Source organism: Abramis brama, assembly GCF_963993115.1.
Source record: "Abramis brama genome assembly, chromosome: 10".
Classification (NCBI taxonomy): domain Eukaryota; kingdom Metazoa; phylum Chordata; class Actinopteri; order Cypriniformes; family Leuciscidae; genus Abramis; species Abramis brama.
In genome coordinates this window covers 5,421,202-5,433,000 of record NC_139972.1, presented here as the reverse complement: position 1 = coordinate 5,433,000, position 11,799 = coordinate 5,421,202, and the positions used below count along the sequence as shown (strand labels likewise).

The 11,799-nt window shown below is 41.2% G+C and overlaps 1 protein-coding gene across 1 annotated transcript in view; it reads right to left on the bottom strand.

The window, feature by feature from the left end:
• dync2h1 (dynein cytoplasmic 2 heavy chain 1) overlaps positions 1–11,799 on the bottom strand; it is a 116,378-nt gene that overhangs the window by 61,518 nt on the left and 43,061 nt on the right. Inside the window, exons 37-46 of the mRNA XM_084127081.1 lie at positions 8,860–8,969; positions 8,569–8,768; positions 7,058–7,322; positions 6,549–6,756; positions 2,370–2,499; positions 2,129–2,284; positions 1,542–1,801; positions 865–1,111; positions 616–767; positions 3–70 (exon numbers count right to left, since the gene is read on the bottom strand). Coding sequence (XP_083983207.1) covers positions 3–70; positions 616–767; positions 865–1,111; positions 1,542–1,801; positions 2,129–2,284; positions 2,370–2,499; positions 6,549–6,756; positions 7,058–7,322; positions 8,569–8,768; positions 8,860–8,969 — 1,796 coding nt within the window. The remainder of the gene's footprint in view (positions 1–2; positions 71–615; positions 768–864; positions 1,112–1,541; positions 1,802–2,128; positions 2,285–2,369; positions 2,500–6,548; positions 6,757–7,057; positions 7,323–8,568; positions 8,769–8,859; positions 8,970–11,799) is intronic.

The following is an 11,799-nucleotide window of genomic DNA, read 5'->3' as shown; positions in this document are numbered from 1 at the left end:
CAGAGTCCTCTGCAGCACGGGTTTCAGGTACGCACTATAGATGGTCTGCAGCTGCTCTCTGTCTGGATAACTGCAAGAGAGATGGATTAATGTGTGTGTGTGTGTGTGTGTGTGTGTGCCTTCTTAAACATTTTTGGGGACAAATTTGTACCCAAAACCACCCAAAACTTCCTTTTGAGGATGTCCTCATAAATGCAGAAAGTCGTCTGTTAGGGTTAGGGTGAGGTTATAGTATTTATAACTAGCTAACTTAGTATAAAAATAAAGTAACTCTATGCAATGTCCTCATTTTATGGAAGCTTATTTCAAAATAAAAAAGGCAATTGTGACTTTTTATCTCAAAATTGCAATTTCGAGAGAAAAAAAGTGAGAATTGTGAGATAAAAAGTCGCAATTACCTCTTGAATTTTTTTATTCAATGGCGGAAACAACAACAAAGAATTGCGAGATGTAAATTCAGAATTCCAAGGGAAAAAAAGTCTGAATTGTGAGATATTACCTTTTATTTTTATTTTTTTATTCCGTGTTGGAAAAAAGCATCCATACCATTTAGATTCCATATCATTTAGATATCTAAGTGCACATGTGTAAGTGTGTGTGTGTATCAGTACTCACTCAATGGTGCAGATGCGTACGATCGAGGTGAAGCGTGACGTGAGCGGGTGCCGCCCCACAGCGCCACCTGCTGACATCGAAGCCACAATCTGAATGTTTTCCAGCCCGACCCACTCCAGGTTCTCATCATAGAAGCCCTGATATGTCAAAACCTGTAGAAAAAAAAATAAAAATACTGTGAAAGACTGATTTGGTGCAAGAAACCTTGATTTGCACTAAAAAAGAAAAAAAGAAAGTATAGCATACGACCTGCTGCAGAAAGGCAATGATGTTGCTGGTGCCCCACTTGTCGGGTTTGGGCAGGTTGATGTCTTTGAGGTAGAGCACTAGCCTCTCACAGTCTTTGGGACGGTACACGCGCCCCGTGTTGGAGCTGATGATCAAACACATGTGCGAGAGTTTCTGCAGGACGTGACGGGAGGACGTCTGAGCGCTGCAGTGCACAACAGACACCTGTGTGGAGCGAAGCTGAGCGAAAGCACAGCGCAGGAGCATCCTGACACACACACACACACACACACACACACACACACACAGAGCATCGTGTGAGTCAATCTGTCATTCTGTGCATGTGTATTTGTAAAAGCAGGGTTCAACAGTGTGTTTCACTAACATTACGATTAATTGCATCCAAAATAAAAGCTTGTGTTTACATAATATATGTGTGTACTTATTATTTTGTATACATAAACACACACATGCATGTATATATTTAAGAAAAATGTGTTATAATCTAAATTACATGCAAATATTTCTTAAATATTTACATGCATGTGTGTGTATTTATCTATACAAAATAACTATACACAGTACACACACATATATTATGTAAACACATGCCCAGCACTAACTAGAATATATGCAAAATGAGAATCTAACCTAATTAAAGTGTGATGAAAACATGTAAATGTGAATGTGTGTCATACCCTTTCCCGCAACCCTCCGGCCCCACCAGCAGGAACGGCTGCCTGTGATTGGACGAGAGCCACGGGGTGAAGAGGTCGAGTCCGCGCTGCATGTCAGGTGTGTGTATGACGGGGAGATTGTGTGGGTTACTGAGGTCATCCTCACACACACCGTCCCCTCGCTGCAGCTCATACGCACACAGACGGCCGGACGCAGGGTCGTAGTACGTGTCCAGGGGCTTACGGGGGTCAGGAGGGCTTTCTCTGGCCCAACTCAGAACCTAAACACATTCAGAACATTGAGGTACCGTAACAAAACCACCTGATTATTTCTACTGGGCAGAGAGAGGATGGAATATGACCATGAAAACTAAATTATGACTCTTTATGGTGCAAGAAACCTTGACTGACTTTAAGAGCGGACAACATAAAATGTAGATTCTGACCCCTGAGCGAATCACATCAGAGTTTCACTGCTGCTTCTTTAAAGCTCAAGTTTTAAATTACGACTCGCGTTAATGTAAGGGAGCGGCTCCTAAACTTAATGACAGGTGATAAGGCTGAGCAGGCATGAAATTACATTTCCCATGAATCAGGGCGGCTCTGACCTCCTTGGCGAACTCCTGGTGGCATTTGAGCGCGAGGTTTCCTCCCAAACCACGGATGAGTCCAACGACAAACTGTCCTCTCTCTCTGACCCCTCTCAGGTGGGACAAACCATTCAGCACTGTCCCGACCAGACTGGTGTCCACCACAAAATCACTCTGCAGAGAGACACATGGAGATGTGTATGATGCCGTGAACATGAACGAGTTAGAGTGTGTGTGTGTGTGTGTGATGGGACGGCACCTGTTTGAGAACCCATTCCAGAGCTCTGTGGAAATAATCATTGAGCCAGTTCTCCAGATTCATCCTGTTGTCTTCATCCTCCCTCTTCAGCCATGACTTCACCAGAGAGCCAACGTCAGTGTCTTCATCACTGTAACACACATCAAATGTAAACTGCAGTGATATTTAAATAGACATACATGACTGACTGCTTTTTGGGGACGGTACATGAGCAAACTGACAGCTGATTGGCTGATTTAGGTTGGATAAAGCTGTGCAGCGTTTAGAACATCTCTCTTTTGAGTGACTTAAACTGCAATTCATCGACTGGCCACTAGAGGCTCCAAAAGAGAGTCACTCCCATAGACTCCCATGTTAAAATGCCCAACTTTACAGCAGAAAACAACATGTTTACAGCCTGGTACAAAAAGTGGGTTTGGTCTATATAGCTAACTTTGCCCTTCATGACGACTGTGAGAGGGTTGAATTTTTTTATAACTCATCCGTTTAAATTATATTAAGCCTTAAAGTGTAAGTTGCAGGTTAACCACCACAGCCAATTAATGTGTAAATTAAAGTGCTCTATATGTATATATTTAATTATTTCTGTCTTAAAATGCGTTAAAATAACATTTATTGGGGTTTCTTCAAAGGTAGCGTGTTTTTTCAGTAACTGGTGATGACGTCATAAGAGGAACTCGCAACCCATACTCTGCTAGATTCCTACTGTATTATGGCTATTTGGAGAACGACTGAGGATGTGGGAAACCATCAAATTCTTTATGGACCACAGCCCTACAATTTTTAACCGGTCAGGCGTGAGAGAGGGGACCCATGGCACTCAAAGAGTTATTAATGCTTGGTGTGAGGAGAATGAGTGGAGGGTTGGCCAGGTGTCCTGGTGAGTAACGTTAGCTACGTTAGAGCTAGTCTAGGCTAGCCTGGTGCAAACTTAACCCGGATAATATAACGGAACAAGCAAGTCTTTTCAAAAGTTTGCCGTCATGTAGAATAGCAAGGAGGGACAACGACTGAAGACATTATTTACTTACATGGTGTCAGTCCAAATCAGAGCTGTAGAGATGCACACACTGCACAGGCACAATCGCTAGTCTCATCGACGCCTCAAACGTCATGTAATACCCTTCCTCAATCCACGCTATTTCTCACGATTTAATTAGTGATGTTTATTGTCAGAAAAGAAAAAGAGAGATCGATGTCCCCATCACTGTGTTTGTGTGGGCTATGCCACCCAGTTGAATCAGCGGTGGAGAGTGTGTGCTGCCGTGAGGTGAACGTGGAACAGCTCGACCTCGACCGGCTGATCTGACGTGCCTGAACCCGGTGCCTGAACCCGCTTGTTTTGCGTATAGCTTATTCTCATTTCAGGCAGGATCACGGTCCCCTTGAAGTCAGCACACACGAGTATGTTTACAGTTAAAGAGCAACTTGCAGGTTAGAAGACCCAACAAGTCAATGTATAGAAAAATAATGTAGGAACTAGATTTTCTTTAAAAAAAACTTATAAATATGCTACAGTGGCTTCTGGAGTCGTTTTTGTGAGAAAATTTTACTTCCGCATCTGAAAATGGGCGTGACGGGCGAGAGTCGTGACGTAGCACGAGGGAGAGCGGTCGATTCAAACAACAGGGAAATATGGATTGCAATGACATTTCGGACGCTGAGGAAATTGTTTACGGACCACAGCCATACAATTATGAGCCTGCTAGGCTGCCAAGAGAGCAGGGACAGGCCAGGATTAATGTTAGACAGAACATATTGGAACTTACAATAACAGAAACTAAGCTTTGATCAGGCGTTTGTCATGCTCATTAATATCCGCCCAGACTAACCTTACGTGATATAACTTAGCAGTTTCTCATGGAGAGACAGAGAGATATTTATTCCTGATACATTTTTTGTTCCATAGGTGCTTGTGTGGGAAATGCGAGGCAATGTTTACAGCTGAGGAAAGTCAGTGTTGCAGGGAGGTGGATGCATACTGGGCCTTAGTGGAAAATGCCAAACTTCCATGGTTGCAGTTAGTGTTACTACAGTAAAGCCATGGTGAATGTTGCTGATCTGTGGACACTGGATAGTTCGTTCATTCATTGCACAATGTTTATTCCAGGTTTCCACGTCAGCGCTGTTTGATCCGTTAATAACAGAGAAATGTGAATATTTCTCACTAGATCTCGCAGCGATGTTATTACTTCAGTGGCGAATTCTTTATTTACTGGATCTCGCAGTTAGGCTACAGTGTTGCTTGATCAGGCTCGCGCTGCACTGGTCCAAACTGATAAACGGTCCACACAAACACAATAACGAGTAACTGTTAGCTCAGTTTCGTTCCGCTTACATTGCGTTTGCCAGTTGATGTTGTGCTCGCGCCTACATCCAGCGGGAGAACCCGAAGATGCGTGCACTGAAGGAACCGCACCGCACTAGCTCTGAGTCTCACCCGGTTCTTACTTCGGTATCCCATGTTGAACTCCTTCATATCGCCGGGACGATAATCCTCCGATCTGAAGTGAACGCTACACACGACCGCGTTTTCCGAAGCCGACGCGGAAGAGAAATCCCGTCTCTTCACCTGCACAACCCGCACCCAGGCACGAAAGATAGCACCGTCCTTTTTCCTGTTAGGAAACCGGTGGACTCGATGTCCTGACAGGCTGGAGTTTTTGCAAGCTCCACAAACACATAAATTTACCATGACGATGATAAATTGAAATACAAAAACTACTGAAAACACACTGTCTCACGACCGCTCTTACTGAATACCAACCCACTCTGCACTGAGCTGCGGCAGAGCACAGCACACGTCTCCCTCGTGTGACGTAAAATGACGCGATGTTGAAAAAAAAAGCGGTTTGTACGAGCAGTCAAAGAAACGCTCACTTTATCTACTAAATTGGTGTCATTATGTCGTTTTAAAACATTTTAAATCCTGCATTATCTTTTCATATGGTATTTTCATACACGGTTATATATTCATTTAGATTTTTTTTTTACCTGCAAGTTGCTCTTTAAGTTATTTTATCCATAATTTTTTTATCAAATAAAACATACAACCAACTTTTCTGTAGTTATGTAAGGCATCTATAGCTATGACTATGCCGGTAACTCTACTAGTGAGTTCCTCTTATGACGTCACGCCCCATCTAGTGGAAGGGAGCGGTTAAAACCACTGTTAAAAGTGCCAACTTTTCATATTATATTCAGCATTTTGGTATAAAAAACAATGGTGGGCGGTTCTTATCTTTATGTTTAATAAACACATTGCATTATCTTCGTGAAAAATTTAACCTGCAATTTACACTTTAAAGTTCTGCATAATTAAGGGCGTGGTCGCTTGAGTGACAGGTGGATTGCCGCTGATGTCACTACTAGCCGTTTGTCTGCTGTCTGTTAGCGTCACGTCACCTCAGCTAATCCCGCCTTTGGCCCATTTTTGTTTATCTGGGAGTGACGCGCTGCCAAGATGGCGACGGCCGGTGTGGTGAACAAATGAATCCTACTGAAGAAATGAGTCCGAGCTTAGGACCCAAGCAATCGGATTGGTTCAAAGCATGTTTAATGGGTAATCGCTTTAGTGCCTGGTTACAAATCATACAAAATCACTTTATTATAGAAGACGTTTGTACTACGTTATAACGAGTCATTAATGTATTTTAACTTATACGTTTCATATACTAGTATTTAACCGAAGCTATAGATTGTGAAATTAAACATTTCTCGTTGTTAGTGTGTTTTTTAGTTAGCTTAGATAGTAGCATAGCATACAGCTAACGTTATCCGATGATCGTGCTAGCTGAGCTTTACCTAAGCTTATACTGCCTTACCGTATTCACAGTAATTCGTAATGCAATTATAATTATGTCATTATTTTTTAATAGTAATAATCAGCACAATATGTTACAAATACACTTTTTTTTAAATGAAAAGAACCATAAAATAATGTTTATTTGTGTATATTACTATTTTTCTTATTAACAGTTTCGACAGCTCACGTTAGCTACAAGTTATCGCAAGAACAGATTTAGATCAGGCATACTACTGGCATACTAATGGGGTCCAAAGCTCGGACTCCGCCCACACCGGCTCCGCCCACTTTGGGATTAAAAAATGCTCCTCAGAAACATACGGGTGACGTCACGCACACTACGTCCATGTTTTTTCACAGTCTAGAAGCGTTACCTGAGGAAGATCATGCCCATGCGGGAGATGGTGGCTGGTGAGGCGCAGCTCAGGTCGTGGGTCTCAAACAGGAAGTTGACGTTGGGGCCGAATTGAATCCTCTCACCGCTGGGCATCGTGAGTAAGCGATTATCATCCAGCACAGAGTTTAATGACTCAATCCACTCGGGGTCAATGTCTCCATCGCATATAATCCATGAGCTCACCTCTGAACGAGAGAAAGAGAGGAATGGAGGGCACCATCAGGAAAAAACTGAAAAACTGTGTGTATTGGGTGTTTGGCCTTGGTAAAGCGTAATGTGTGTGTTTAGTGTTCATTATCAATGTTGATGTGTGTTTATTTATATATCCAAAATAATTATACACAGTACACACACATATATTATGTAAACACAAACTTTTATTTTGGATGTGATTAATCGTTGCCCAGCACTAGTATTTAACATTCCCTGAATGTGTGTATTTTACTAGTGTGTTACTGTATTTGGTGTGTGTGTATGAGTCCTCACCCTGTGGCTCTCGCACCACCTGTCGAGCGGAGGACGTCAGCACCCCGTCGGACCACTCTCGCGTGTCCATGTCGATGTGTCCCAGGAGCTGCTGGCGTGGCATGGCTTTCGGGTTCATGGTGTACTGTTTGACCACCCGGCCCATCTTACCCAGCGCCGCCCGCAGCATCCTCCACAGAGTGGACTTCCCCGCTCCGCTGGGCCCGACCACCACCACACCCATCCTCTGCCGGAGCTGCTCGTACAGCTCCAGAGCCTTCTTTATCTACACACACACACACACACATCAACATGAGGGAGTTCTATGATGCGGAAAACGTGAACGGAATCATTGAACACACACACACACACACACACACACACACATCAACATGAGGGAGTTCTATGATGCGGAAAACGTGAACGGAATTATTGAAAACACACACACACACACACACACACACACACACACACACACACATCAACATGAGGGAGTTCTATGATGCGGAAAACGTGAACGGAATCATTGAACACACACACACACACATCAACATGAGGGAGTTCTATGATGCGGAAAACGTGAACGGAATTATTGAAAACACACACACACACACACACACACACACACACATCAACATGAGGGAGTTCTATGATGCGGAAAACGTGAACGGAATCATTGAACACACACACACACACACACATCAACATGAGGGAGTTCTATGATGCAGAAAACGTGAACGGAATTATTGAACACACACACACACACACACACACACACTTCAACATGACGGAGTTTTATAAAGCAGGAAACGTGAACGGAATCATTGAACACACACACACACACACTTCAACATGACGGAGTTCTATGATGCGGAAAACGTGAACGGAATTATTGAAAACACACACACACACTTCAACATGACGGAGTTCTATAATGCGGTAAACGTGTAAATGTAAAATGTAATTTTTGTTCAACTTTTAATAAATTGTGGTTAAAGTATATAAAGGATGTATATAAAGTATAAAGTATGTAAAGTATGTTTCATTATTTCAATTAATTAAACATGTTTGCCAAAATAGATGACATATATATATATATATTCTTTCTTCTTTTCCTCATCTTAATATTTCTGGATTTCCGTTGTAATTTCTTCAAGTTGAACTAAACTTTTACTTAGGTTGTCATAAAGGCCTTTGGGTTTCTGTGTATTATATATGTTATATAAATAATATAATTATTATTTATTTTAAAAAGATGTTTTGCTTTTGTAAAACTACATGAAAACATTCAAAGAAGTCATTACGGGACAATCAAATATTAACAAAGACAAAATTGATAGTAAAATTGAATTGAACCATTCAAATGGAAACTAGAGGGAAAAAAAGCAATGCAAAAAAAAAAAAAAAAAAAAAAATGGAATCTTGAAAAATGTAAATGGAAAAAACTAAATGTGGGAGAAACAAAAATTGTACTTGGGGGGAAAAATAACACAGATTTCGTAGAGCCCTAGGTAGGGTGCATGGACAGGTACCTGACTGGGAATGATCTCCAGTCGTGCCTCTTCATACACAGACAGCAGGGCAGATTTGAGCGTCTCATATTCCACATCTTTAAAGTCCACTCCAGGAAACACGTCTCTGACCAGGGCATCAAACCGAGAACTATCGGCAAACGTCAACTTTGACATGGTGTTTAACCTCAGAGCCTGAACCACGAACCAGCTCTCCTTCACTGCAGACACACATGAGGAGAATACGGATGTGAAGCGATCCTGGACCGTTTATTGATCAAGTTATTATTGATTCCAGAGAGAGTCTCTTACTGGGGTTGTTGTTCAGTCTCTGTAACTGCAGTAAACTCCCACAGCCTTTCAGGACCGTCTTTAGCGCACGCAAACCCCAGTCATAGTGTTGCTGAGGCGTCAACAGCTCTCTGAACACAAACACACACATATTCACATGCATTTACAGTGAGGAAAATAAGTATTTGAACACCCTGCTATTTTGCAAGTTCTCCCACTTGGAAATCATGGAGGGGTCTGAAATTGTCATCGTAGGTGCATGTCCACTGTGAGAGACATAATCTAAAAAACAAATCCAGAAATCACAATGTATGATTTTTTAACTATTTATTTGTATGATACAGCTGCAAATAAGTATTTGAACACCTGAGAAAATCAATGTTAATATTTGGTACAGTAGCCTTTGTTTACAATTACAGAGGTCAAACGTTTCCTGTAGTTTTTTACCAGGTTTGCACACACTGCAGGAGGGATTTTGGCCCACTCCTCCACACAGATCTTCTCTAGATCAGTCAGGTTTCTGGGCTGTCGCTGAGAAACACGGAGTTTGAGCTCCCTCCAAAGATTCTCTATTGGGTTTAGGTCTGGAGACTGGCTAGGCCACGCCAGAACCTTGATATGCTTCTTACAGAGCCACTCCTTGGTTATCCTGGCTGTGTGCTTCGGGTCATTGTCATGTTGGAAGACCCAGCCTCGACCCATCTTCAATGCTCTAACTGAGGGAAGGAGGTTGTTCCCCAAAATCTCGCAATACATGGCCCCGGTCATCCTCTCCTTAATACAGTGCAGTCGCCCTGTCCCATGTGCAGAAAAACACCCCCAAAGCATGATGCTACCACCCCCATGCTTCACAGTAGGGATGGTGTTCTTGGGATGGTACTCATCATTCTTCTTCCTCCAAACACGTTTAGTGGAATTATGACCAAAAAGTTCTATTTTGGTCTCATCTGACCACATGACTTTCTCCCATGACTCCTCTGGATCATCCAAATGGTCATTGGCAAACTTAAGACGGGCCTTGACATGTGCTGGTTTAAGCAGGGGAACCTTCCGTGCCATGCATGATTTCAAACCATGACGTCTTAGTGTATTACCAACAGTAACCTTGGAAACGGTGGTCCCAGCTCTTTTCAGGTCATTGACCAGCTCCTCCCGTGTAGTTCTGGGCTGATTTCTCACCTTTCTTAGGATCATTGAGACCCCACGAGGTGAGATCTTGCATGGAGCCCCAGTCCGAGGGAGATTGACAGTCATGTTTAGCTTCTTCCATTTTCTAATGATTGCTCCAACAGTGGACCTTTTTTCACCAAGCTGCTTGGCAATTTCCCCGTAGCCCTTTCCAGCCTTGTGGAGGTGTACAATTTTGTCTCTAGTGTCTTTGGACAGCTCTTTGGTCTTGGCCATGTTAGTAGTTGGATTCTTACTGATTGTATGGGGTGGACAGGTGTCTTTATGCAGCTAACGACCTCAAACAGGTGCATCTAATTTAGGATAATAAATGGAGTGGAGGTGGACATTTTAAAGGCAGACTAACAGGTCTTTGAGGGTCAGAATTCTAGCTGATAGACAGGTGTTCAAATACTTATTTGCAGCTGTATCATACAAATAAATAGTTAAAAAATTGTGATTTCTGGATTTTTTTTTTTAGATTATGTCTCTCACAGTGGACATGCACCTACGATGACAATTTCAGACCCCTCCATGATTTCCAAGTGGGAGAACTTGCAAAATAGCAGGGTGTTCAAATACTTATTTTCCTCACTGTATATTCATACATAAACATCAAATAATTAGATTTAAAATTAATGATATATTCGCTACTGTTCAAATTTATGTCTTTGAAAGCTGCATTTATTTGATCGGTAAAAATCCAGTCTTCAGTGTCACATGATCCTTCAGAAATCATTCTAATATGATGATTTACTGCTCAAGAAACATTTATGATTATTGTTAATGTTGAAAACAGTTGTTCTGCTTCATTTTTCTGTGAAAACCGTGATACATTTTATTTTTCAATCTATTAGATATCCTTCTGAGACCCAGAAAAAAATGTTTTTGAATGTAGTTTTTTTTTTCATGTCATCACATTGTTTAGAGCATAAGAAACAAATGTTTAAAAAAACATTTTTGAAAAATGATATTGTATTCATATGTTATGCTATGTCCTCTGTAGTGGACACCAGGACTCAGTTTAAAAAATAAAATGACATGAAATTATATGCATAGGCAAAAACAATGGGATTTTTTTTCAATCACCAATAAATGTTGAGGTTTCAGGATTTATTTTACCTCAAATTTGTATAAAGATGATTCTCAACTATGTTATAAAAGATATAACGGAATGAATTAATACACCATTTTACTTCATGCAATATGTGGGTAAAATGGCCAGAAATTAATATTCCCATTTAATGCAATGCATCTATACACTGTATCTAATATGTGTTCTTGGAGCAACATTTAATGAAAAAAGAAGTGTAATAATTGGAGTAATAATTAGCAACATTTTAATAAAAATATCTAATATTTCATAGGAATATTGATGTATAACTTATTTCCATATTCACTTGTGTGTCTCCCATAATGCCTGATAAACATGATGTAAGTCCTGATGTATGAAATCAACGCCCTGTTCTGGAACATAAAGTCATTTTTTGATTTGAAACTCCATAACGTTTTCCTGAGATGTTGGTTTATGAAATACAATGTGAAAAGTAGTCGAATTTTCATATTTCCATAAGAGTGCTACATTTGATCACTAAATCAATGTCAGACATTTCTAAAGACCAAGGAGAAGTTGTTTTCATGGTGAAACCTCCAAACATTTAGTATCTCTGGAAAGCCCTGATTGTGCTCTTTACAGGACACCCAGGTCATGTGACATGTGACATGTACGGTGTCAGAGAAATTCACTAAAATATAATGTCCACTATAGTGGACAAAAGTCTATTCCTGGGCCCC